At 40.8% G+C, this 27,183-nt stretch overlaps 2 protein-coding genes and 1 non-coding gene across 5 annotated transcripts in view; 1 reads left to right on the forward strand and 2 right to left on the reverse strand.

The window, feature by feature from the left end:
• The window catches only part of SLC7A9 (solute carrier family 7 member 9), a 29,109-nt gene extending 13,774 nt beyond the window's left edge, over positions 1–15,335 (forward strand). The window contains exons 10-13 of the mRNA XM_020873184.2: positions 5,758–5,854; positions 6,816–6,965; positions 14,133–14,307; positions 15,164–15,335. Coding sequence (XP_020728843.2) covers positions 5,758–5,854; positions 6,816–6,965; positions 14,133–14,307; positions 15,164–15,228 — 487 coding nt within the window. The 3' untranslated portion in view covers positions 15,229–15,335. The remainder of the gene's footprint in view (positions 1–5,757; positions 5,855–6,815; positions 6,966–14,132; positions 14,308–15,163) is intronic.
• TRNAC-ACA (transfer RNA cysteine (anticodon ACA)) lies at positions 4,463–4,534 on the reverse strand. Its single transcript has one exon. It is a non-coding gene; the product is annotated as a tRNA-Cys (tRNA).
• A 587-nt stretch (positions 15,336–15,922) lies between the features above and the next one.
• TDRD12 (tudor domain containing 12) overlaps positions 15,923–27,183 on the reverse strand; it is a 103,398-nt gene continuing 92,137 nt past the window's right edge. For all 3 annotated transcript variants that reach the window (XM_070451007.1, XM_070451009.1, XM_070451008.1), the window contains exons 26-32: positions 26,350–26,522; positions 20,706–20,815; positions 19,289–19,349; positions 19,090–19,203; positions 18,850–19,003; positions 18,690–18,765; positions 15,923–18,252 (exon numbers count right to left, since the gene is read on the reverse strand). In XM_070451007.1, coding sequence (XP_070307108.1) covers positions 18,161–18,252; positions 18,690–18,765; positions 18,850–19,003; positions 19,090–19,203; positions 19,289–19,349; positions 20,706–20,815; positions 26,350–26,522 — 780 coding nt within the window. In that variant the 3' untranslated portion in view covers positions 15,923–18,160. The remainder of the gene's footprint in view (positions 18,253–18,689; positions 18,766–18,849; positions 19,004–19,089; positions 19,204–19,288; positions 19,350–20,705; positions 20,816–26,349; positions 26,523–27,183) is intronic.

The following is a 27,183-nucleotide window of genomic DNA, read 5'->3' on the forward strand; positions in this document are numbered from 1 at the left end:
CTCTTTTTTTCTTGATGTTTCTTGATTTTATTTTTCAGAGTCAGCTTTTAGTTTCATTGATCTTTTCTATTTTCTATATTTATCATTTATTTCCTTCTACTAACTTTGGATTTTGTTTGTTCTTTTTCTTGTTCTTTTAGGTATAAGATTAAGTCATCTTATTAATGACTAAAGAATCTAATTTCCTGAGGTAGGATTTTATCACTGTAAACTCCCCTCTTAGAACTGCTTTTTCTATTTCCAGTAGATTTTGGTTCATTGTGTTTTCATTTTTGTTTGTCTCCAGGTACTTTTTGATTTCCTCTTTGATTTCTTTAGTGATCCATTGGTTATTTAGTAGCATATTGTTTAGCTTCCACATATTAGTGCTTTTTACAGTTTTTCTTTTTGTAGTTGATTCCTCTCATAGCATTGTGGCCAAAAAAGATGCTATGATTTCAGCTTTCATAAATTTACCAAGGCTTGTTTTGTGGCCTAGCATGTGATCTCTCCTAAAGAGTGTTTTATGTGTACTTAAAAAGAATGTGTATTGTGCTGTTTGGGGATGGAATGTTCTATATATACTAAGTCCATCTGGTGTAATAAGTCATTTAAGACCAGCATTTGCTTATTGATTTTCTGTCTGATCTGTCCATTTATATAAGTGGGGGTGTTAAAGTCCCTTCCTATCATTGTGTTACTTTTATTTTCTCCTTTACATGTTAGTATTTGTTTTATATATTTAGGTGCTCGTATGTTGACAGCACATATTATATTTACCATCATTAATATATCTTCTTGGATTGATCTCTTGATTGTTATGTAATGCCCATCTCTTGTAAGTCTTTAAACTCTATTCTGCCTGATATAAGTATTGCTACCCAGGTTTTGGTTTGATTTCCATGGAATAACTTTTTCTATTCACTCACTTTCAATCTATGTGTATCTTCAGATCTGAAGTCAATCTCCTGCAGGCAGCATATATACAGGTCTTATTTTTATATCCACTCATATATCCATCCATTTTATATCCACTCTATGTCTTTTGAGCATTTAGCCCACTTACAGTTAAAGTAATTACATAAATGTATGTTCTTATCACCACTTTGTTATTTGAGGTTGTTTTAATAGGTCTTTTTTGTTCCTCTCTTGTGATTAGATGGTAATCTTTCATGTTATGTTTGAATTCCTTTTTATTTTTGAATCTATTATAGTTTTGGTTTGAGTTGTGTGAAGTTTATATATAACAAAGTATACACACACACACACACACACACACACACACGACCGCTTTAAGTTGCTGATCTAATTTCAAATGCATTGAACAACCCCGCCTTTGTATTGTCCTCCACTTATGAGTACTGCTTTTGACAACATGTTTTACTGCATCTAATTGTTTTGTGTATTTAACTACTTGTTGTGATATATAGATGACTTTTTACCTTCTTTTAACCTTCCTACTAGCTTTGTATGTGGTTAATTTTCTACCTTTACTGTTTATTTGCAAGGGCTCCTGTTTTTTTATATCTTTTTGGTAGATTATTTCCTTTTTCAGTAGGAATGCTCTTTTTGCCTTAAATTCTAATCTGATATTGATATTGCTGAATCAGCTGTCTTTCAGACTGCTACTTTTAGTCACATGTCTAACCCCTTTTATTGTCTACCTCTCAGTGATATGGGTTCTGGCTTGTGTCTCTTTCAACAAACCCAACCTGACAGTCTCCAGCTAAGCAGGTGGAATTTGATTACATTGGATATGATTACTGCTACAGATAGATTAATTCCTAGCATATTCCTTTGTGTTTTCTTGGCTTAAAAAATCTTACCCTCATTTATTAACCATGAAATGTTTTTATTCCTTTTCTTTTCTTGTACTGATGTAGATGGAAGTTATATTTCTATTCTTTTAGTAATCTCCTTTAAAATTTAACATGAATACCTACTACAGCCTATCAGTATCTCAGTTTTCTTTCCGCTCTTGCAAGGGCTTTCCCTTTCACATCATCTAGTATATCAGCCACACCGTGCTCGTGAAGTAAACCAATCCTCCAAAAAAGTCTATCATGACAAAAATAAAAAATCCAATACTTACATATATACAAAACATGTTTTACTGCTGTCTCCTTAACATTACTTCTTCAATAAACTTAGTTCAATGTCCTCTTTTGTTGGAGTAGACTTTTTAATAGTTTCCAACAAGGACTGAAGAAAAGTAAATGTCTCATAGCTATTGTTTATCTAAACATTTATTTTGCCAGTAGTCTTGAATGATGATTTAGCTATGCAGAATTCTAATCTGAAAATCTAATCAATTTCCCTCATCACTTTCAAAGTGTTATTTCTCATGAGATGGCTGTTGTTCTGACCGTCCTAATTTTGTAGTTAATCTTTTAAACTCCGTAGCTTAAAGTTTTTCCCTTCCACTATAATGTTTATATCTGGCTATGTTTTATTTCCTGAACTGGGTTCAGTCTGAAGGCTCAGAATGTTTTGATTGTGTAAAGGCTCTCTGTTCCTCTTTGTTGTTTTTTAAGATTTATTTATTTGGTTGTACTGGGTCTTAGTTGCAGCATGTAGCATCTTTAGTTGTTGCATGTGAACTCACTTGCAGCATGTTAACTCTTAGTTGCAGCATCCAGGATCTTTAATTGCAGCATGAAAACTCTTAGTTGCAGCATGTGGGATCTAGTTCCCAGACCAGGAATCAAACACAGGTCCTCTGCATTGGGAGCACAGAGTCTTAGCCATTGGACCAGACCACCAGGGAAGTCCCTTTCTGCTCTTCTTTGAATTTCCTTATCCCATTCAATATATTCAAGCTTCTTCCTGTGTTTCTTTCTAAATTTCCTGGCTGTATTTTCTATTTCTCTATGCTTCATATTCAGTCTCAGTTCAGTTCAGTCACTTAGTTGTGTTTAACTCTTTGCAACCCCATGGACTGCAGCAAGCCAGGCTTCCCTGTCCATTAACAACTCCTAGAGCTTGCTCCAACTCACGTCCATTGAGTCAGTGATGCTATCCAGCCATCTCATCCTCTGTCGTCCCCTTCTCCTCCTGCCTTCAATCTTTCCCAGCATCAGGGTCTTTTCCATCGAGTCAGTTCTTCACACCAGGTGGCCAAAGTACTTTTTAAATTTGTATTCTTCTGTTGATTAAATTCTTAACTACGATAACTTTTTGTTTTGTTAGGAATTCCATTTAGCTCTCCTTCACCTTTAACTTACCATTTTAGACACTGCCTTTCATATTCTTGAATAATCAGGAGTTCTGGGAAGGGGTAGGTGTTATTAAGCCACTTGTTTGCATCAGCTGACTCATCCTTAATTTTCTGATTTTTTTGAAAAGTACCAAACTAGATTTAAGAAGTGCAAGGCACATCTGTGTTGGCATCTGTCAAGTGCATCAAGAACTGTGGTTCAAAAGCCCTGGAATAGTTTTTACATTTGTTTCTTGCACAAATTTCAGGACTTAGATCAGGTATCTCCTCCTTGAAAGGGCCTCCCCAACCTCCCACTTCACCTACCCCTCCCCCAGCTGACCCCTCTGTACCAGGCTGCATTCCTCTCAGTTCAGTTCAGTTGCTTAATCATGTCCAACTCTTTGCAACCCCATGGACTGCTGCACACTAGGCTTCCCTGTCCATCACCAACTCCCAGAGCTTACTCAAACTCATGTCCATCGAATCGGTGATGCCATCCAACCATCTCATCCTCTGTCGTCCCCTCCTCTTCCTGCCTTCAATCTTTCCCAGCATCAGGGTCTTTTCCAATGAGTCAGTTCTTTGCATCAGGTGGCCAGAGTATTGGAGCTTCAGCATCAGTCCTTCCAATGAATATTCAGGACTGATTTCCTTTAGGGTTGACTGATTTGATCTCCTTGCAGTCCAAGGGACTCCCAAGAGTGTTCTACAACACCACAGTTCAAAAGCATCAATTCTTTGGTGCTCAGCTTTCTCTATGGTCCAACTCTCAAGTCCATACAGGACTACTGGATAAACCATTGTTTTGACTAGATGAACCTTTGTTGGCAAAGTAATGTCTCTAATTTTTAATATGCTGTCTAGGTTGGTCATAGCTTTTCTTCCCAAGGAGCAAGCGTCTTTTGATTTCATGGCTGCAGTCACCATCTGCAGTGACTTTGGAGCCCAAGAAAATAAAGTCTGTCACTGTTTCCATTGTTGCCCGATCTATCTGCCATGAAGTGATGGGACCAGATGCCATGATCTTTGCTTCTTGAATGCTGAATTTTAAGCCAGCTTTTTCACTTTCCTCTTTCACTTTCATCAACAGGCTCTTTAGTTCCTCTTCACTTTCTGCTGTAAGGATGGTGTCATCAGCATATCTGAAAAAAGCAAAAGTGAAGTTTCTCAGTCCTGTCTGACTTTTTGCAACCCCATGGACTGTAGCCTACCAGGCTCCTCCGTCCATAGGATTTTCCAGGCAAGAGTACTGGTGTGGGTTGCCATTTCCTTCTCCAGGGGATCATCCCTACCCAGGGATCAAACCTGGGTCTCCTGCATTGTAGGCAGATGCTTTACCATCTGAGCCACCAGGGAAGTCATATATCTGAGGTTATTGATGTTTCTCCCAGCAATCTTGATTCCAGCTTGTGCTTCATCCAGCCCGGCATTTTGCATGATGTACTCTGTATAGAAGTTAAATAAACAGGGTGACATTATACAGCCTTGATGTACTCCTTTCCAAATTTGGAACCAGTCCATTGTTCCATGTCCAGTTCTAACTGTTGCTTCTTGACCTGCATACAGATTTCTCAGGAGGCAGGTAAGATGGTCTGGTGTTCCCATCTCATTAAGAATTTTCCACAGTTTGCTGTGATTCACACAGTCAAAGGCTTTGGTGTAGTCAATAAAGCAGAAGTAGATATTTTCTGGAACTCTCTTGCTTTTCCTGTGATCCAATGGATGTTGGCAATTTGATCTCTGGTTCCTCTGCCTTTTCTAAATCCAACTTGAACATCTGGAAGTTCTCAGTTCACGTACTGTTGAAGCCTCGTTTGGAGAATTTTGAGCATTACTTTGCTAGCGTGTGAGATGAGTGCAATTGTGCGGTATTTGATGTAATTTGAACATTCTTTGGCATTGCCTTTCTTTGGGATTGGAATGAAAACTGACTTTTTCCAGTCCTGTGGCCACTGCTGAGTTTTCCAAATTCGCTGGCATATTGAGTACAGCACTTTTAACAGCATCATCTTTTAGGATTTGAAATAGCTCAGCTGGAATTCCATCACCTCCACTAGCTTTGTTCATAGCAATGCTTCCTAAGGCCCACTTGACTTCACATTCCAGGATGTCTGGCTCTAGGTGAGTGATCACATCATCATGGTTATCTGGGTCATTATCATATTTTTTGTATAGTTCTTCTGTGTATTCTTGCCACCTCTTCTTAATATCTTCTGCTTCTGTTAGGTCCATACCATTTCTGTCCTTTATTGTGCCCATCTTTGCATGAAATTTTCCCTTAGTATCTCTAATTTTCTTGAAGAAATCTCTGGAGAAGGGAACAGCAAATCACTTCAGTATTCTGGCCTTGAGAACCCCATGAACAGTGTGAAAAGGTATTCCTCTAAGATGCATTTAACCAGCTTACTTGTGCAAAACTCACTTATTCCAGAGACTGGACTCCTATCTGAAAATACCCGGGTCATAACTCAGTCCTTTTCTCTGTGGCCTCAGTAGTGAGATTAGGACACACTTGCTCTGTGATCATACTGTAACCTATACTCTTTCATCAACTGACTTCCTTATTATTGCCCTTTCAGACTTGTTTTTGTTGCAGGCCGGGAAGGCCACATGCTAAAAGTGCTGTCTTACATTAGTGTCAAGCGCCTCACTCCAGCTCCTGCCATCATCTTTCATGTAAGTATGAATTCTCCCATGAAAACACCCTCTTAAGGCAGAGGGTCCCTCAGTCTGGATGATAAACTTGATCACTAAGTTCAGTTATTTTCAAATGACCCAGGTTCCCCAGTCCTCAGGTATCTAAAAAAGTTCAAAACAATTAAAATAATTTACCCAATTTCTGCCTCTTGTTCTAAATTTATCTATGAAAGATACGGTTTGAATCTTCCAAGCTTGTACCCTCTACATGTCTTACATGCACATTTGTGTGCTTTGGGTCCCTGGTAACAAACTGTACAAAACCCCACTAGCTTATGGGGAAGGAGAATAAGGCGTTTTACGAGGTGGCTAATGACAACAGCTTCTCATTGTGGTCCAATAATTCATAAGTCAAGGGATGCTTGTGAACTAAAGGCCCTTTGACATTTTCTGATTGGAATTTCTCAGTGAGGGGTAGTCCTTGGTTGTATGTAACTATTATGGGCAACTCTGGACCATCCACATCCTAGCTTAAGGGCCAGAATCTTCCTCCCACCCCGAGGAGAGCCCCTGTTCTCTGTCAACCTACTCCCTCTGGAGATGAGAAAACAGATCCAGAATTACAGGGATTACAAGTCCAGGATAGTGCAGTAAATGCAGTCAATACCAGACCTAGACAGCCTGGGTTTTCTAGTGCAGGCTTCTTTCCCCCAGTGAAAACTCTCTGCCGGGAAAATTAATAATTAGGAAGCTGATGTGATATACATTTTGTTTTTCTCCTGTTTAAAAGAGCTACCTATCTTCCAAGCCCTTTCCATCACGCCTCAAAGAAAAGAGCTATAATTTCACCAGTCTGGCTTGACCCCAAATATAATGGGATAAACAAAAGTTTTCTTTCACATTAAGGCTTTTATCCACTGCTTCTTTTGTCTTTTGTGAAGTCATAAGGATAATGTTTTCATGTACTGATGACCTAAGAATTCATTCTTCTTTCTTCTAGAGCATGATAGCGATCATTTACATCATCCCTGGTGACATAAACTCTTTAGTCAATTACTTCAGTTTTGCTGCATGGCTGTTTTATGGTTTGACGATCACTGGACTAATTGTGATGAGGTTTACAAGGAAAGAACTGAAAAGACCTATCAAGGTAGGTTTAGTTCCCCAAATGTCACAAGTGGCTTTGTTTTCCTGAAGTGAGCTAGACACAGGTAACTAATTTATTCATTTAGATGTAACTATTTTAAGTTCTAGGAGCGTGCTTTCTATTTTCAACCTTTTCTCCTGAATGTCATACTTAAGAGTGGAGTTTCCTCTTCATCTCATATAAATTATGGTCCAGTCAGCCATCTCATTATTAATTTATTAACGTTATCAGCAATACCTGTGACCTGTCTAAGCAAAGGGAGAGTTCCAGTTCTGGCAGTTGCAGGATCTCTCAAGCATACACTTTTTGTCTACTGATGGGGACTTCTGACTCAGACCCAGACCTGCTCCTGTGCATGCAGCCACCTACAGTCCACTTCTGCAATCTGTCTTAGGCTCCTTCCCACCTGCCTCCATGGCTGCTGTGGGTCCATATATCGGTGGGGAAGGAGAATGTATTGTGTTTTGCTTATGTTACGGGCTTTTCTTTTAAACCTATGGCATATATTCTTTGGAGAAGGAAATGGCAACCCACTCCAGTATTCTTGCCTGGAGAATCCCATGGACAGAGGAGCCTGGAGGGCTATAGTCCATAGGGTCGCAAAGAGTTGGACATGACTGTAGCGACTTAGCACATATATTCCTATGATAACAAGCACAGATTTAAGAAAAAGGTAGGCAAGAAGAGGGCTTCAGAAACTATATAGCAAGAATAAAAATAGTGTCTTTAGCTTTGGAATTCTGTTTCAGAAATCTGGTTAAAAGTCTTTCTGGCACGGTAGCTTGACAGTTACCCAGTTGCTAAAGTCAGCAGAGTGGCCTGCTGCGATCAGGCAGTTCCCCTCAATCAGGAAATCAAGCATGTAAAATCATGATGGTAGCACAGATTTGTAATCTGCACAAAACCTCTCAAACAGACATAAAAAGGATTTGAGGAAAAATAAGGAGACAGGAAAGAAAATGAGAGAGATCATCATATGTGTAACTGGAGTTGCTGAAGAAGAAAATGCAAGTAATAGAATTCTTAAAAGCTGTGATTTAAGAAACATTTCCTGAATTTGGAAGGAAAGGAGGAGAGGGGACCTTAAGAGGAGGCAGGGACTTGAATCAACACACTGAAAGGCATACAGTATAACTGGGGTATCCTAACTAGAGTGGGCAACAATAAATACATTCTGATAAAACTATGGAGTTTTTTTTTTTTTTTAAAAACACTTTGGGTATATCACATCCTCTTTCTTGTCCTCTTCCACCCCAATTCACTTATAAAGAAAAGGAAATATACAAGCATTAGAGTTCTTACCAGCTACACTTTATGCCATAAGACAGTGGGCAACTTATTTAAGATATTCACGGAAGGAAAATATAAGTCAAACATTTTATATCTACTCAAACTGACCTTGAAGAATAAAGTTACCAATGAGAGAACTCAAAGCATACATTGTTATATGAGACCTTCCTTCCTTTGGCATCACTAGAGAATGAGCTTTAGAAACCAAAAAGTCATGGGCATAAGGTGAATATATTTAAGAACTAAGACTTAACGACAGGAGATAAGGATAGCAAAACAGTATGTAATTATTAAGCACCGACAACATAATATAACAAAAGTGGACGAGAAAGCATAGGAAAGTATTCAAGTTAAGGGAAGTGTGTCAGAGAAACTGCTTTAGGATACCATTTGAAATTAGATGCTGGGGAAAAAAAAATAATAATAAATAAAATGAACTGACACAACGACAAAAAAGAAATTAGATGCTGGATGGGGGAGAAGAAAGCTTCATTACTGCTTATTATGAACAAAAAAAGGGGAGATAGAGGTATTATATTATAATGCTATATAATAATAATAACATTATTATTATTACCTATTTATAATGGTAATGCTCAGAAAGGGCTTCCTTGGTGGCTCAGTCGATAAAGAATCTGCCTGCAATGTGGGAGACCTGGGTTTGATCCCTAGGTTGAGAAGCAAGAAAAATAGTGTTTATAGATAAATATATCCAACACACACACATACATACCCATGAAACAACATCATGAAAGAACCTATATATAAAGACTCAAACAGGGGAACAAATCAGAATATCTTCCTGGTTGACATTTTCTCAGTAAAATGCTTATTAGGGTTTTTTGTTGTTACTGTTGTTTTTTTGCTTATTAGTTTTTTAACATTCCCAGACTTTACAGAATCTATGAATCTCTTAATAGTCTTATGTCTAACTGATAGTTATATGGGAAAAAATGAGTATTTAAATTTCCAAAGCCCGCTATAGTATTTCTAATACATGTGTGTGAAAAGTTTCAAATGACATTCCAAACCTGACACAAGTTACCTTCATGTGTAGGTGTATTGAAAAGCGTGAAAAAGCATGTGTATCTCAGACATTGGGAAACATGTTATTGCATTAAAGGTAACCATTTACTAACAGTCATACTAATTGGTGCCCAGGAAATCATTTTTTAAAGCAGCTAACTTCTAGGTGTAACACGTTTGTTGTTGCTTAGTCACTAACTCATGTCTGACTGTGGCCTCATGGATTGCAGCCTGCCAGGCTTCTCCACCCACGTCATCTTCCAGGCAAGAATATTGGAATGAGTTGCCATTTCCTTCTCTCCAGGGGATCTTGCAGACCCAGAGACTGCACCCTTGTCTGCTGCATTGCGGGTGGATTCTTTACCACTGAGCCACCAGGGAAGCCCATAACACATGTTGGATATATATATGCATTGACTGTCTTTTAGTTACATCTGAAAACTCTACCTAGAAGTTTGGGATTTCACCTGATACATGGTAATTTTCCCACTTTAACAATAAAGGAAGTAGAGCCTCTGGTGAGAACACAGAATGTCACTCTTCAAAGAGCAGGAAACTGACAGTTAAGTAGAAGGTACTTTATATATGAAACAATATGAAGACCAAACTTACCAGCTGTATGAATAAACTGGCTTATTCAGCTTAAATAGTTTAAATTGCTCATTAAAAGAAAAAAATAATTTTTAGGCAGGTTTACAAAGTGGTGAAAGATTAAACGGATAGGCAAAGAAAAACCAAGCAAATGAAAATACATAGAAAACAGGGGCTGTGATCTTATCAGACAAGCACTCAGACCCAGAACACAAGACAAAGACCACTTAGTAATAATGGCTAAAGAGATAAGAGTTATGAAAACCTATTTACCACACCACGTAATTACTTTTACGAAATAAAACTACAGGAAACACAAGGAGAAACAGACACACACAAATAGAAGACTTTAAAACATCTGCCTCAGAGCAGGATAGATCCAGGCACATCACTAGTAAAAGTGACCGAAGATCTAAAACAATATAACACGTACATTTTAGAGATTCCTATCAAATTCTGAGTCCCCCAAACAGCAGTCACACCTTTTCAGGTAAAGAGGGGACAGGTCTGAATCTGTAATGCCACCAAGAAAAACTCCGATTAAAAAGTCAGAAATGATACAGAGCACATCCTCTGTCTATAATGCAATAAAACAGGAAATCAATTTTAAAAATTAACATCTTTTTTGGTCCAAATGGAGACAGGAAATCAAAGTGCATAAACTGCTAAAAATAACAATAATGAAAATAAGACATATAATCTATGATCAGTGCTTTAAGGAAGTTCTGCTATATTACTTACATCAACAAAAAACAAATTAAATAGACAACTCAAAAAGCAAGAGAAAAATCAACAAAGAAAACCAAAAGAATGTAGAAGGAATCAGTAAAGCTAAAGAAAGAACTTAAGATGCTTAACTGGATTATTTTTTAGAATTTCACCATGAACTCAGATTCTGCTGGGGTTAGTTTTAGTAAACTGTATTTTCCTAGAAAACTGTCCATTTCATGTAGGTGTTTGAATTTATTTGTATACAGCTATACAAAATAGTTCATGATTTTTTTTAAAAAAACTTCCTATGTTCCTGAGATTATTTCTCCATTTTTGTTTATCTGTGTATTTATGCTGTTTTTTTTTTTTCCAGGTAAGCTACAGGTTGTTTTACTGATTTTTCAAATTATTTTTATGGACTGTAACAGTAATACCAAACCTTGCAAAGACAGCACAGAAAAATCACAGACCAATCTCACTTTTGAATATTGATAGAAAAATCATAAAATAATTTAACAAATAGAATCCAATTATATTAAAAACATACCACGACTAAGTCAAGTCTGTACAAGCGTGGCTAAAGATTAGAATGAACTGAATTTAATTCATGGAGGATGTAATTCATTATATTAATATACCTACAGTGAATACCCCTATGATCACCTCCCACAGATGCCAAAAACCACCAGATAAAATTCAACGTACATCACTGATAGAAACACAAATAGAAATGCAATATCTTTTCCTTGGTATGATCACACATACAAACATACCTTATGGCAAAAAGCAATCTCAGTTCTGTTCTGAAGACAGCAGCCAGGCAATTACATAAGAGAAAGCAATTTGGAGCGTAAGGTTTAGAGAAGATTTTTGAAAGTCTTTCTCCTTTCAAAGAAAATAAAAAAAACTGTACACCTGGAAAACCCAAAAGGATCAAAGAAAAAACTACAAGAAAATATAGTAAAGTAATAAGACATAAAATTAAGACACTGAAATCAATAGCCTTTATTTATAAAAATGATGTGCAATTAAAAGAAAATGAAAGACAACACCTCATCTTCCCCCCACTCTGTCCAAAACAAAAACCTAGCCATAAACTTTAACAAGAGGTTAGACTTCTCAGTGGAAAAGTAAAATTCTCCTGCAAGACAAAAAAAGTAACTTGAACAAATGGAAATTCATCATCATCTTGGATAGGGAAACTCAGCATCCTTCATTTAGACATTTCATGTAACTACAATAAAAAAACAGCATCTAATTTTTTCTCTGGAGTTAGACGAGCTGATTATACAGTTCATATTGAAGAACAAACTATTAATAGCAAGAATGGCCAGGGAAAACCTGGCCATTAAATATTAAATTAAATATTAAAATATAGATTCTAAAATTTAAATATCACAGTACTGATGCATGAAGAAAACATAAACTGTTTTGTAATCCAAGAATGGAGAAAACCTTTCCAGTAACTCAAAAATCAAGAAGTAATTTTTTAAAAAGGGCAACCATATCTCCTGGCCAAAATAAAAATGCATGCATTCAAATGAGGAGAAGAAAATTGAAAGCACATATATATAATATTAGGGGAAATATCTGCAATAATATCACACACACAAAAAAGGGTAACAGCCCTCATTTAAAGAGTTCCTAAAATTGAGATGGGAGTTACTAACAACTGAAATGGACAAAAGATATAAATGGACACAATTCACAAAAGACAGTTCAATGAGAAAAATGCAGTGACACTTAAACATCAAACAAATGGACCCCAGCACACTGTTTTGTTCCTAACAAGAGACAGACGCCAGAATTCTAACGAGCTACCATTTCTTGCTTGTAAGATGGGGCAGAAATCCTAGAGTCTGGCCACACCCCATGGAGGTGGCCATGGGGAAACAGCCTTTTCCAACACTGCTAGTGGAATTCAAATGATATAGCTACTATGGACGGAAACCTGGCCATATCCAGCAAAATTACATATGCATTTACCTTGTGACCCAGTCATCTTGTTCTGAGGTAATCCATCCCAAAGTGAAGTTGACAAAAAATATGAAACATACCCAAGGTCATTTATTGCAGCATTAACTGTAAAAGCAGAAGACTCAACACAAACCAAATGTCAATTAGTGGAAGACTAGCTGAATAAGTTTGGAACATCCACCAAGTAGAGTGGTATGCAGCAGTAAAATGGATAAGTAATTTTATACAACACTGCTATCTCTGAAGTATATTAATGGAAAAAAACAAGGTGTAACACTGTGTTTTATGTATTTGCTACCTTTCATGTAAACGTAGTGGAAGATGGACAGGTGTATGCATGTTTGTGCATATACATGTGCTTATTCTCAAAAAGAAATACTGGAAGAATAAAGCAAACTCAAGAAAAAATTTATAATATAAACAAATTAAACACTGAAAAGGGAAAGAGCAAATCCCTGAAAACTCCAAACAAATGGAGATAAAAAAATATTACTCTATAAAAAGTAGATGACATAACCACACAGAGCATAATTACCAGAACTTATACTAAAGTGCATGACTTTTAATTGCATTTCCCTTGTGGCTTATATTCTTCTGTTAAAAAGAACTACAAAAAAAGTCAAACTTCATGCTACTTACAGTGGTAGTACTGGTATAGGGAAGCCTGGCATGCTGCAGTCCATGGGGTTGCAAAGAGTCAGACACGACTGAGCAACTGACCTGAACTGAATTGGTATAGTTATTTTATTATAGGCACATTATAAGATAAAGAAAATAAGTAATCATGTGAAAGCCATTATAAAGATTTTTAAAAAGAAGCATTAGGAAAGAAAATGTAAGTCTAGAGTAAAATAAGGAAAAAAGCGCAACCTTAAATTTGAATCAAAACTATTAGAATCATTTGTGCAATGTTTTCCCCTTCTTGAAAAAAAATAATTTTTTTCTGTCCTGGTGAAAGAACACTGAATATTCCATCCACCCAGATGATGGTTTCTAAGTGTCCATTTCCTACCGAAAAGAAACAGCTTCCTGGAGAAATGGGTGAATCCAGATCTGCTAGGACTGGATGTCTCTCGAGCCCCTGAGCTCACTGATTGACTTCAGGGATTCGAAAGTGTGGCAGTCAGACCTTAAGTGCTTCCTGAGGTGGTGAAAGGAAGTGCACGGCTCCACCACAAAGGGCTCTGGCCTCCAGGTCTAACCACCCGTTTAGAGCAAACGAGAGGGACAGAGGAGCAAGTTATCAGCAGAGCCAGATGAAGACAGTGTAGGACACACCATCCAATTCCGACAACAAATTAATCGTGAGACAGAGCAAGGAGGGAACCAACATGTTAAAATCGAAGTCCTTGTCAGTTAGAAATGTGTGATGTGTATTTTACAGGTAAAACGATGTGAGGGCGTTTTCTTTATAATCTAGGAAAAAGAAAAAGAACAGGTGAAATAAGGTCAGCAAATTTACTTACAAGCGATTGAAACTAACTACATTCTTCTTTCTCTATCAAGGGTGTGAAGAATTTCAAAAGGGAAACAAAATGCACACGGCCAAGTGACTCCTTGTTGTTTTGCCTGCAGGTGCCCATTTTCATCCCCATCTTGGTGACTCTCTTATCCGTGTTTTTGGTTCTGGCTCCGATCATCAGCAAACCTGCGTGGGAGTATCTCTACTGTGTGTTGTTTATGCTGAGCGGCCTTGTATTTTATTTCCTTTTTGTCCACTACAAGTTTAGATGGGCTCAGAAAATCTCAAGTAAGTATCAAGCGGGGGACCGTGTGCTGTTAGTGAAGCCAGGCAGGCCCAGCATCTGTCCCGATGCTTTCTCGTCACGGGTCTCACACAGCTAACAAATTTCACCTCCTCTTTGGCAGGACACGTGACCTGTTCCCCTCAGGGTGACACCCCTGGGGTCCACCTGTGGCCTCTATTATTTCCCAAGGACTTTGCTCCTTTCTTGAAAGAGCTCCTCCCGCCTCCAACCTCTTTACGCTGACCTAAGCCTAGAGCTGAGGGGTTGCTGGTACTCTACTACAAAAATGAAAAAAACGGTTCATAACTATCAGAAAACCAGCCACATTTGCCTGTGCCTCTGAAAGTGGACTTGCATTTGATTATATTGACAGAGAATCTAGCCAGGATAACTTACAACCTAAAGGCCCCACCCAAATACGCCTTATTTCTCCGCTTTGGAGTGGTTAGCCAAGCTGTTCCCCACAAAAACTGTTAAGTTAGAATTAAGGAAGTAGAGAGAATGAACCACCTGTATGTTAAAGGAAATGCCGACTAAGTGACTTCAGACTACACAGTCAGCCTTGGTCAGCGGTAGTTAAATATACACATATAACTGAGTCATTCATGTTTTTCCTATAAGTGGTTTGGTGGCAGTAAAATATTTAGCAGGTTCCTAATGCTTTCATGGGAAATAACTTATCTCCAAAGAACCACCACAGCTCCCAGGATGGGTCTGCCCATCTCTAGCTACCTGTGTCCTCCGAGCACAGGCTCTAACAGGAGACACATCACCAAGGAGTAACAGTATCACTGCTCACCAGTAAGTGGGGTGAAGCTGATTTTTATTGACGCTTTTCTAACTGCACTTCCCCCCCAGAGCCTCTCACCATGCACCTTCAGATGCTGATGGAAGTCGTGCCCCCAGAGGAAGCTCCAGAGTAACAAGCTCTGCCTCTTGTGCCAAATCCAAGCTGTGATGAACTTATTTTTGTAAACAATATTTGTGGTTATTTCTTCCTGATGTTTTTCTTAAGAAACAAACAAACATATTCACACGTGTATGATACTATTATTTTTAGCTATCCTTAATTCTCTGGGTGGGTGCTGGCTGAAATCAGCAGGCGAGGACATAACCCAGAAGAACGGTGGTGGTGGGAAGGACTAAATCAGGGCAGTGCCACCACACAGTGACTCTAGCAAGGGGCACATCACACCTACTTCATAAAGGGCGTTCTTTCAGCTCCATCATCAGAAAGGTGCGCACACACACACAGACACACACACACGCATATATACGTTTAAATATAAAATTGATGAAACTTTGCTTTGACTGAAATAGATTTTTAAATACTCAAGTATGAATGCTTTACTACCTACCCCCACCCCTTCCTATATTTCACCTGGGACACATGTGGCAGGTCCGTCCCAGGCTGGATGTCAAGGCCTGCAGGGCAAAGCTGACTGCCCAGAACCACCTGCAGCCTGTGTCCACAAGAAGCTCAGTGTCACAGGTCCCCTGACAACCTTCACTGGTATTTTAGTCAAACCAAGAAGTATGGTGTATAAAATTCTACTGCATTTGGCACTCAGGAATATTCCTGACAAAATATGGTCTAAAAGAATGGAAAAAGTAACATTTCCATGAAAACACTGAAATTTTATTGATATATTGCAAAAGACTTTCACACCAAAACTAAGAACATGAGCAATTTTTGAAGCATACAAAGGTACTTTTACCATGCATTTCAGAAACTTTCCCAAAACATGAAATTAGTATGTATTAATAGTAGAGAACAACAACAAAAAACAATTAGTAATTGTTTACATTTCACAAGCAAGTAGTCCTGTATCTTACAGAACATAATTCAGAACTTCAAATAGTCATAAATTTAAATGTCTGAAAAAAGAAATTGAAATTTAAACATGCAGCCATCCTCTGCCCAATACTTTCACTCAGCTGTTAGTGAACGAGAATCAGCGTTAACATCTTCTCTGGGAACAGGAAACCCCATCATCTTCACCTGGGCACACATCTGTGCAGCTCTACTGCTTGCTATTATTATGTGTTGCGTTTTATGAAAGAGACGATACAATGGCGCATACAATGCAGGTGCCCAACCACCTCAGGGAAAAAGCCAGTGCATACCGACCCAGTGGCCTCCCCAGTGGGAGTGACAGCGGTTATTTACTGAAACGTACATGGGATAAGAATGTTTCAAGAGCTTCACAGACCAGAACCTCTGCCAGCAAAGACACCACAACTTCCCGAAGAGCCGGCCCAGTTCAGCCAGGAAAAAAAGACAATCACCCCCAGTATACCTCATGTGCCGATCAGACACTTGCCAGTGAACCACGGGCTCACAGTGGCAGCAAGGATGCGATTCTGGCAGCTGTCCAGGCTGGACACCACACCCTCCCCTCAGAGGGCAGCGGCATGCCTCCACCCAGCAGCACTCCAGGCCCCACAGCTGGGCAGTGCCCACCAAGGAGCAGACCGTCTTATTTTACAGATGAGGAAACTGAGAGCAAAAGGACGGTTCACGCCTGCTCATGGGACATGACAGCCTGATGGCAAAGTTTACCTCCCGTTCAGGTGGTGCTTCACACCTGGGACATGTACAAACGTGGGCACCTGTGCTTTCTGATGTGTAAAAAAGAATAAAGATTCTGGGGGCCGTCCTAGCAGTCATGTTCCATCACGTTATTTTCCAATTCGAGGCAAAGCTGCCAGACCCACACTGAAGCAGCGCACAGGGTGTACATTTGCCAACGGCTCGCCCGTCTAACTTTGCCAGTTAACGTGAAAGCCAGGCTCTGGGCTTGCCCACATTTAAGTGCTCATGACAAATGCACACTTCCTGATGACGTCGTGACTGTGGGTGCTGCAGCCTCATCCCAGGATGAGGCCATGAATGTTTTCAGGGCTCGCCATGTGCCGGTACTCTGAGCGTTACCTCCAGGCACAAGTCCTCTTCAGTCTCCACTGGAGAGAGACCTGTGTCCCGTTTGTCCCGGACGCTGCAGGTTCCGAGGGCACTTCAGAAGCTTCACCTCCAGGAAGCCCTGGGTCAGGCTGCTTGCTGTTGCTGAGGCGAGCCCATTCTCACCCTTGGCCTGTCTCTTCGCGAGATGTCAGCTTACCCTGGGTAACCGGCTATCAATATGTAAAGACTACTAGGAGTATGAGTGCACACACAGTTATGCTGAATGCCAGCTAACTCATGGCTGAAAGTGAAGTGACGTGTTAGTTGCTCAGTCACGTCTGACTCTTTGCGACCCCATGGACTGTAGCCTGCCCGGGTCCTCTGCCCATGGAACTAAGGCAAGAATACTGGAGTGGGTTGCCATTTCCTTCTCCAGAGGATCTTCCTGAGCAGGGATCAAACCCAGGTCTCCTGCATTGCAGGCAGATTCTTAACTATCTGAGCTACCAGGGAAGCCGTTGAGGTCTGTTAAGCAGTGCAGAGTATGAATTTTAAGAAATCTCAATTTATATGTGCAAGATTAGGTTTTACGAATGTACCAAACACAGATGAAAAAACAACAATGAACTCCAGGTGGTACAGTTCATTACCTTAATGTCTGGTTTGCATCACTTAACCTGAGTGTCAAGGCAGGCTTCACACCAGGCGACCAGTAGGACAGCCCAGCACTCACAGTGTCTCTGCTTCCACCTTCCTTCCAGAGTCTCATCATCAACTCATTTTTCTATCAATTAAGAATTTCTCACCATTACTAATCCCAGTGCCGCAAGGTGACAGTAATGCTTGATCCTTGAGGGAAAAAAGGCCTGTCTTCTTAGCTTCTGGTCACGTAGCAATATCCATTTCTGGTCAGAACCCTCTGGCTGCTCTGCAGGTTTTAATTCACATTCTCATTCACTATTACTTTCATCTTCATCGGAACTTCTGTCACTGGTCTCAACCAAGCCTGCCACATTGCAGGACAGGTTTTTAGAATTTACAACTAAAAAAGGTAGATGTTATTAAAAATATGTTAATAATTATAGATTCATTAGCAAATCTTCCCCCACCCCCATTATTTTGGTCATTGCAGAAAAAATCCCTTGGGTTCTAGCTCTATTTTATGACTCAAGTTTTCATTATTTTAAGCAAGAAACATGCAAGTAAAATTTGCCTGCTTATGGGTAAGTTATTTTCCTAGGAGAAATATTTGTACAAGTGTTATAAGGAGGTGTGTTTATAACCAAGAGTTGATACTTTCTCAAAGCAGAACATTTAGCACCAAGATCAACCACAAGGAGAAAACTAACGCCTGAGGGCTTTACATTAACGGCCCATTCTTACGAAGGCTGCATTCCTGGGATCTGCTGAGTGCTGCGTCCACCCCCATGATGCTCAGGTCCTACAACGCTCCTGGGGAGTGGGTGCACCTCCTCTTACCTTTGGCAAAGTGGCTATCCTCCTTATCCTCATCACAGTCTTCCCAGTGATCAAAATCAAAAGCCACATTTGGATTCTGTTCAACATAACAATTTACATTACTTAAGAGAATAAAGCATACTCAGGGTGTTAAGACCCAGCGTGGCTGACTTCTACTCACCCTCTGTTTGAGTAAGCCACACCAAGACTCTTTCTGCTCTTTTGCAAGAGTGATTATAGGTTCGTCATATCTAATTATGCATTTGCAATCATCTTTTATTATGTTGGCTTGCAGCTCCAAATCAGCCAAGTAAAATTTCTCTCCTACCCAGGCACTAGATTTACAAAAAGAAATAAAGTCAGCCTTTTAAAACATTAGAAATTATTTCTATTTTATTGTATAAGCTATACATAAACCCACCTGAAAATGACTCTATCTCTAAAGTATTTACATTTGTAATCTTTTACATTCCTTATTTTTATCTTCAGTATGACCACATCCTCTTTTTGGAACCATTTTATTTGTGGGTGGAAGCTGGAAGAAAGGGAAGAGGATTATATACTCATCTCTGTGTATTTGCTAGGCAAGTAAGGAAAGCAGACCTCAGCAATGAGTATACCTTTTCGGCGGCTCTGTAGTTTTGTTGATGGAAGCACCTCCAGTGTTTTCTGGTAAAGTTTCTGTACAAAAAGTCAAATTTTCCTATAGGTTATTTATATGTGACTCCATAATATTTATATATATACTATATATAACACATATATATATTACAAATAACATATAAATATCACTCCATTATATATATAATATATATATTATATGTACTTTTGGCATTTTATGCAACTTTTAGTTGAGGAACTACTAAGAATATTAGCATAAACTTCATAGTAACCAAAGTATCCAGTTGCAAAGAACAATTTAAAAAAAGTAAAATGTACATCACTTCGTGTAACTAATTAAACAAATACTAGATTAAGAAAAGAACTATTTACCTTGACTAGTATTATGATTAAACAATCAACAATCGGGAATGTAAACTCTCTGAAAAAGGACCACATGTAATTGTTGGCCACAGGACACCACTGCTCCAATGTCCCTGCTATCTCAACCTGCTAGGACCCCTAACAATTTCCAGAACAGCAATCAGCACACGCAAGGACCACTCCAGTACATAACACTTCGTAAATCAGTGTAATTGAAATTCTCAGTCTAAAATGTCTGAGGCTTTCAAAGACTTGAGCAAAAATGCTTATAAGGGGCTTTGTTAACAATAGTCAAAAACTGAAAACAATGTCTTTCAACAGGCAAATGGGGAAATAAATTGCAGTATATTCATATCACAGAATGAAAGTGAAAGTCCTCAGTCATGTCCGACTCTTTGCGACCCCATGGACTATATGGTGCATGGAATTCTCCAGGCCAGAACACTGGAGTGAGTAGCCCTTCCCTTCTCCAGGGAATCTTCCCAACCCAGGGATCGAACCCAGGTCTCCTGCATTGCGGGAAGATTCTTTACCAGTTAAGCCTCAATGGAAGCCCATATCACAGAATATGACTCAGCAATGAAGTACCACTGCTACTTACAATAATCTAGGTGAATTTCACAGACTTAATGTTGAATGAAGAGAGACACAAGAGTGTATACCATGTGCTTCCAATTCAGCAACACTGATGGTATCGTAAGTAAGAACAGGGGCTCCGAGGCAGGGTTACAGACAGGAAGGGTATGTAAGGGAGGCCACTGGGATTCTGGAAATGGGCAATAGCCTGACCTGGGTGGGGTAATGGACATGTGCACACAGGAAAATTTTGTATGTTTAAGATTTGTGCACTTTTACTGGATAAGCATTACACCTCAAATAACAAAAAGGAAAAAAGTTACAGAAAAAAAAATTGGAAGCTGAATTGTCAAAAATAGAAAGTTAGGTAACATCAGTTTATATCACCTTCTAATTCATCTAAAAGTGGAAAGCCTAAACATCAGAAAATTTCCAAGCATTAGTGATTTTAAGTTACCCATCTTTTAGATAACCAACCATGCTTTCGGTTTTCTGAGTCTGTCTTGGAGTCAGCTCCTCTCTCCGAGCCCTTGTCCTCTTGCCGTGTGCTCGGCAGGCAAGCACTGTCTTCTCCGGAAGAAGGTATCCTGGGCGGAAGAGGCAGAGCTTAACCATGAGATGAAGAGACAGGAAAAATCTGGATCCCTACAGGGATTTCCAGCAAGAAGAGGGAGGCAGGCAGGGAAGTGCCTCCTGCAGCAGTCAAACCCGCAGAGAACTTATGGCTCACTGACAGACGACAGGCAGGCCAGCCAGCTCTGGGCACTGGCATCAGGTGCCAAGTGGCTGATGGACATACATCATCCAACAAGGGCAGGAACTCATTTGCCAAAATAAGATTCTTTTCAAATCACTTAACTCTGAGAATTGTATGCACCGCTGCCCACTTCAAAGAGCAGAGAGTACAATCCATCTCCTTTCCTCTCCTGCCCCAGCTTCCCAGACACCCTCTTACCACTCCTGGTCTATTGCTAGGAACATTCTTTGCAAGAAAAAGCAAATACTGCCCTCTGTATCTTTCTATCTAAAACACACACACATGTTTAAACACATGGGAACCTACTACATTACATTCTCTTTTCTGTCCCTTACTTTATTGTACTTAATAACTGGAAATTACACCATATCAATATATAGAGGGCAATCTCATTCTTACAAAAAACTGTGTTTTTCTTTTGGTTGTTTTAACAGGTAACCACATACATGTTGTTCAGTATTTTAGAAACAGACAGACAAGTCTACACAGTGAAAATCTCTCCCCTCCCCTCTGTTCCCCAGCCACCAATTTCCTTTCTGAAGGGAGAAAACATAAATCATTTCTTGTGCATCCTTTTTGAGTTAATTGATGCGTAAACGAGCAAACCTACACGAACACATGTATTACGCCCCTATGGGTAGGGAGTATGCACGTATGTCTCCAAGAGCACATCTGACTGACACATATGAAGCCTGTGGCATGGAGGGCAGTGTCCCATGGCCCAACCATTCAGGCACGAATCCCTTCTCGGGCTTCATTCCCTTCACCACTGTGCGGCCTTAGACCCTCCATCGCCCACCCTCTTCCTCCACCTCCTCTGACCTCCTCCTCTCGGCGCTCCTTTTACTGGGGATCAGTTCCTTCCTCCTCCCACACTTACACAAGTAACGACTGTCCTCAAACACCAGCAAAGTAGAGCCTCCCCACCCACCTTCCTGCACTCTAGGTTTATACCTTCAATAACCTGAAACTCAAGTCCAAAACCCACTCAGTGTCTCCTCTCCTCTGAGCTGGCTGCTCTCTGAGAAACATACTTGAACAGCCAACCCTGCCACTATCTTCTCAGTCCTGAGGACTCAGAGTGACACAATTATACACACTCCCCTGTGTCTGTCAACCTTTCAGACCCCCAGTCTCTGTCCCCCTTTCTAATCTGCTCTAAGAATGGCGCCATGCTCCTCGACTCTGGTCCAGCGAATACCACAGCTGCCTATTCACCTCCTGAAATGGAGCCCCCTCCTGGGAGGCAAGCTTCCTGGGTAGCTCTCGTGGTCTCTGCACGTCCCTGCATCTATGTTTATGGCCACAGGTGTCCAGCACTCCTGTAAGACTGCAGAATCATCTGTGCAGGGACCGAGCAGAGTGCTTGGTTCAGAGCCGGGCTCAACAGGAGTTGTGGGGTTTCCTATAAGTGACCCACCTCTGTCTTGAGTAACCCTACTCAACTGCAGTGGCATCTTCAGTTTTAAAAGAGTATCTCAAAAGTAAGTATGGAGCACTTCCCTGTAGATAGGAGTCCACCTGCCAGGGCAGGGGACACGGGCTTCATCCCTGGCCCGGAAGACCACAGCTGCAGGGCAACTAAGCCTGTGCGCCACAACTACTGAGCCTGTGCCCGAGAGCCCGAGCGCGGCCACGACTGAGACCCGCGTACCTAGGGCCTGTGTGCTACGCGAGAGAAGCCACCGCAGTGAGAGGCCCGCGCTCTGTAGCAGCTAGAGAAAGCCCGAGCAGCAAGAACACCCAGCACAGCAAAAAAAAAGCAAGCATGGAACAATTTGTGTTTCCTCACAGTGTACAGAAACCAAAACATATTCTAATCCCACAGGTACCCAATTTTATTAGGACAGAAAACCCTGTAAACTTCAGACAGTTTTCATCTTTGCCATGTTCTCTGAAATGCCCCTACGCTGAGCAATAATTTAGGAACACTTCAAGGTCTCCCATGATCACAGCATTAAATCCGCCTGTCAGTTCTCAGTCCTTATTTCATGTGGCCTCAGCAGCACCGGGCAGCTCACGGCTCCCTGCTCTGTGAAACTCCTTCTTCACTGCGATCCTGGATGCTCCCCCGGACCCCAGCCGGCTCCAGGCTGCGTCTTCTCAGGTGCCCACTGCCGGCCACCTCTCAGCATTAGAGGCCCCTCAGCTGGCTCTCGACACCCAGCATCTACTGACCACACCCTCATACAGGCACATTCAGACACCAGCTACTTCTCCCACCTCCACACTACCACCCCAGTCTGAGCCACAGTCATCCTGTCCCGAGCTCTGGGCACAGACTTCGTCCCCTCCAGTCTCTACTCAACACAGCAGCCCAGGGTGCTCTGATTAATAAGTCTTTCCTCTGCTCAAAATCTCTCACAGCTCCACTTCCTCTTCCGAGGAGCCCATCCTTGCACCGGCCACAGGGTCCAAGAAGACCCGACCCCGGTGCCACTGCACCCTTCACACCCAGACTCTCCCCTTGTTTGCGCCTCTGGTCACTTCACCTCCCTCTGTTCCCGGAACCAAGGAACAACCAGGCCTTCTCCTGCCCACTCGAGTCTTCGCCTCTCGACATCTGCCTGGGTCAGGACTCAGCTCTGGTGTCTTGGGGCTCACCATCTCAGACCCCAAACCACCTTCCTTTCCCTTTTGCGTTAATCTGCTCCATCTCACATACCACCATCTGATCCCCTATGTATCTCTGTAACATGTTCATCGTCTTTCTCTCCCCATTAAAATGTAAGTCCTTCATCTATTTAGTTCACTACTGCATGCCTAGTAGATAAGAAATGTTTGCTTAATAAATGAATGAATTTTAAAATTTCAACTTTACCTACTGGCAACTTCAATTAAAAGTATTTATCAGGTCAACTGAAACAAAGTTAGACTGAAGAAATATTCCAGCATCCGAAACAAATTGGTGGATTAGGAAACTCCAAGTTCCTATTTCCCTATAGGTAACACTGAAAGAACCACCAAAAGCTGTCTGAACCAACTTCCTGTTCCCCCAGCTCCTCCCCTGAAGCCAGAGAGGGCAGAGCCGACTTTGTGAATTATTTGTGTAGCCCATTCTAAGCCGCCTGGAGCCAAGACAAGACACTCACTCAGAAAAGTCCTAACACGACCCTAAGCTTCTACCTCAGGCTGATTTCTAGGCCAGAGAAATCGGGAAACTAGGTGGAGAAAATGGGAAACTTATGCATTGCTGGTGGGAACACAACACTTAGCTGTTGTGGAAACAGTCTGTCAGTTTAAAAAATTAAACACAGCATTGCCATGTGATCCAGAAATCCCAGAAGACATGAAAGCAGGAACTTGGATAGATGCACACCAGTGTTCACAGCAGCACTATTTACAACAGCCAGATGTCCACTATAGACAAACGGATAACAAAATGTGGTACAGCCATACAGTGGAATGTTTTTCAGCCTTAAAAAGGACAAACTTTTGACGTCTGCTATAACATGGATAAACCCTGAAAACATTATGCTAAGTGAAATAAGCCAGGCAGAGGAGGACAAATATTATATGACTCCATTCATATGAGGTACCCAGGATAGGTAAACTAATGGAAACAGAAAGAACAAAGGAGGTTTCCAGGGGCTGAGGGAACAGGAGAAAGGGAGTTACAGTTTAATGGGTACAGGATGTCTGGCTGGGATGTTGAAAACTTCTGCAAATGGACTATGGTGATGGTTATACAACAGTGTGAATGTACGTACTGCCACTGCATTATATACTTAGTAACAGTCAGAGAAAAACATCATATATTAACACATACACACGGAATCTTAGAAAAATGGGATAGATAAACCTATGTGCGAAGCAGAAATAGAGACACAGACACAGAGAAAAAACATACAGTCACCAAAGGGGGAAGGGGGATGGGATGAACTGGGAGATGGGGACTGACATATATACACTGCTATGTATAAAACAGATAACTAACGAGAACCTACTATTTTGCACCGGAAACTCTACTCAGTGCTTTGTAGTAACCTAAATGGGAAGGAAATTTAAAAAGAGGCAATATGTGTATATACATAGCTGATTCACTTTGCTACAGAGCAGAAACTAACAAAAGTTGTAAAGCAACAACACTCCAATAAAATTTTTAAAAAATAGTTACGGTGATATATTTTATGTGTATTTTACCACACTTCGAAAAAACAAAAATGAGAAATTCTGTTATGTATATTTTAACACAATTAAAATGCAATTTAAGAAATTGCCAATAATTTTACTAGCTGTGCTAACAGCACTTAAGTCAAGTTTTTTAAAGCCTTTTGTTGTTCCACATCCTTGCCAACACTTGGTATTTCCTTTCTCTCATTTCCCATGGCTGTGAAGTGGTACTGCTCCACTGTGGTTTTAATCTGCATTTCCCTGATGAGTAATGGGCCTGAGGACCCTTTCATATACTAATTACTGGACAGCTAATCAATGAATTGGACATTGTGAAGTGTCTGTTCACATCTTTCGTTCCGTTTCTACTAGGTGTTTGCTGTTTCTGACTGAAAGGAGCTCTTGATGCAAGTCCTTTGGTGGACACACATGCTGAGTCCATCCTCCCATCTAGGGCTAGCAGTACACTCTCTCAGAGACTGCAAAAGTCCTCTCATATCTTGCTGTGGACATGAAAGCTGGTACAACCGATCTGGAAAACTGCTGAGCAGTTTCCATTCCATTCTGTCAAAAGTACATTTGTAAGTGAACCAAAGCACATGAAGGAGAACGTTTACAGTGCCACCTGAAGTGGCCCAGACCTAGAAATTCCTCCCATCAACAGAATGGGGAAATAAATCACACTCGTAACAACAGAATATGACACAGCAATGAGAATCCATGGTCTACAGCTGCACGCACAACATGGATGAATTCAAGTAACAGTTAAAGATGTCAGGAGACACAAGAGACATATTGCATGGCTCCATTCAAAGAACGAGCCAGGAAGAGTCATCCACGTTGTTTTGTGTCTGAAAGGCGGCTGCCCTTGGGGAGCAGCAGGAGGCAGCTCTGAGTGGTGCCCTATTTCTGATCTGGGCTGGCTTCCATGCTCAGAAAATCCACCAAGCCATACTTATGATGTGTGTACTTTTCTGGATGTGTGCTGTCAATAAAAAGCTAACAAAAGTTCCTTCTGTAAGTGATACGGTGAAATAACATATCTGGAACTTGTTTTATAATAGTCAAGCAAAAACAAAAGTGTGGGCTGGAGTGTGGATAAAATAAGACTCTCCAAATATTGGTAATTATTGGGTGATGGGAACACAGAGACTCATTAGACTACTCTACTTTCAGCAAAAACGTCCATACCACTTGTGAGTTCTATTTCCACAAAACAGCTCTTCCAAAGGAGGACAAAAATCCACTTACAGGGTCTGGTTCAGGCTTTCTTCAAAAGATGGCATTTTAGCTCCTTTGTATAATTTTTTCAGTTGTTCTACATGTTCTGAGTTATCAATGCCCATTCCCATTGACAAAATTTCAGCTCGAACATTATAATCAATGACAGAAGTTTTCAAGTTTGAAAGTTTTGTAATGTGCACCTTGAATCAAAGAAAAAATACAAAGTTTATAAGAACCGCATTTAGAACTTTAGATGAATCACAAACATTCTCCCATGGCCTCCCTATCTCACTGTGTAGTGTTCAATGCACCAGGGCACATGCCACCACGTGCAGGGTCTCCTCATCAGTCTTCCAGAACCCAGCCGCATACTGGGGAGATAAGATCAGGTGTGGAGCAAGGGCCAAGATCAAGTCCTGGGGTAAAACCCCAGACAAGACCCATCCGTGATGCTGTAACCACACACACAACTCTTAGATCTTCCTGATTTTCCCTCTCGTATGCTCACCTCTCCTAACAAGAAGCCTCAGGCTCTTTAGAGGCCCAGAAAGGGCCCATGCCAAGGCTCTAGATCCTGTGTCTCGGGCAGTTTCCTCCATTTGTTTTTTTTCTGCACCCCAAATACTCTCATCCGTTCCAGTTTACACAATATTAAGTAAAACATGGAAATCTGCAACTGTCTGATTCCTGCTGGTGGGAGGTGTGGCCCCAGGCCTCTCCTGGGCTGGGGGAGCAGACCAGGCTGGCAAGGCAGGCACGCCTCCTCAGGGGCCTGGGATTGGGAACGCTCTCCCATCCAGGAAAAGGGAGGAACCTTTCTCCTCTCAGCCCGGGGACCACGCTGTGGTGTGGGGAGGAGAT

This window comes from Odocoileus virginianus, chromosome 20, assembly GCF_023699985.2.
Source record: "Odocoileus virginianus isolate 20LAN1187 ecotype Illinois chromosome 20, Ovbor_1.2, whole genome shotgun sequence".
In the NCBI taxonomy this organism is placed as follows: domain Eukaryota; kingdom Metazoa; phylum Chordata; class Mammalia; order Artiodactyla; family Cervidae; genus Odocoileus; species Odocoileus virginianus.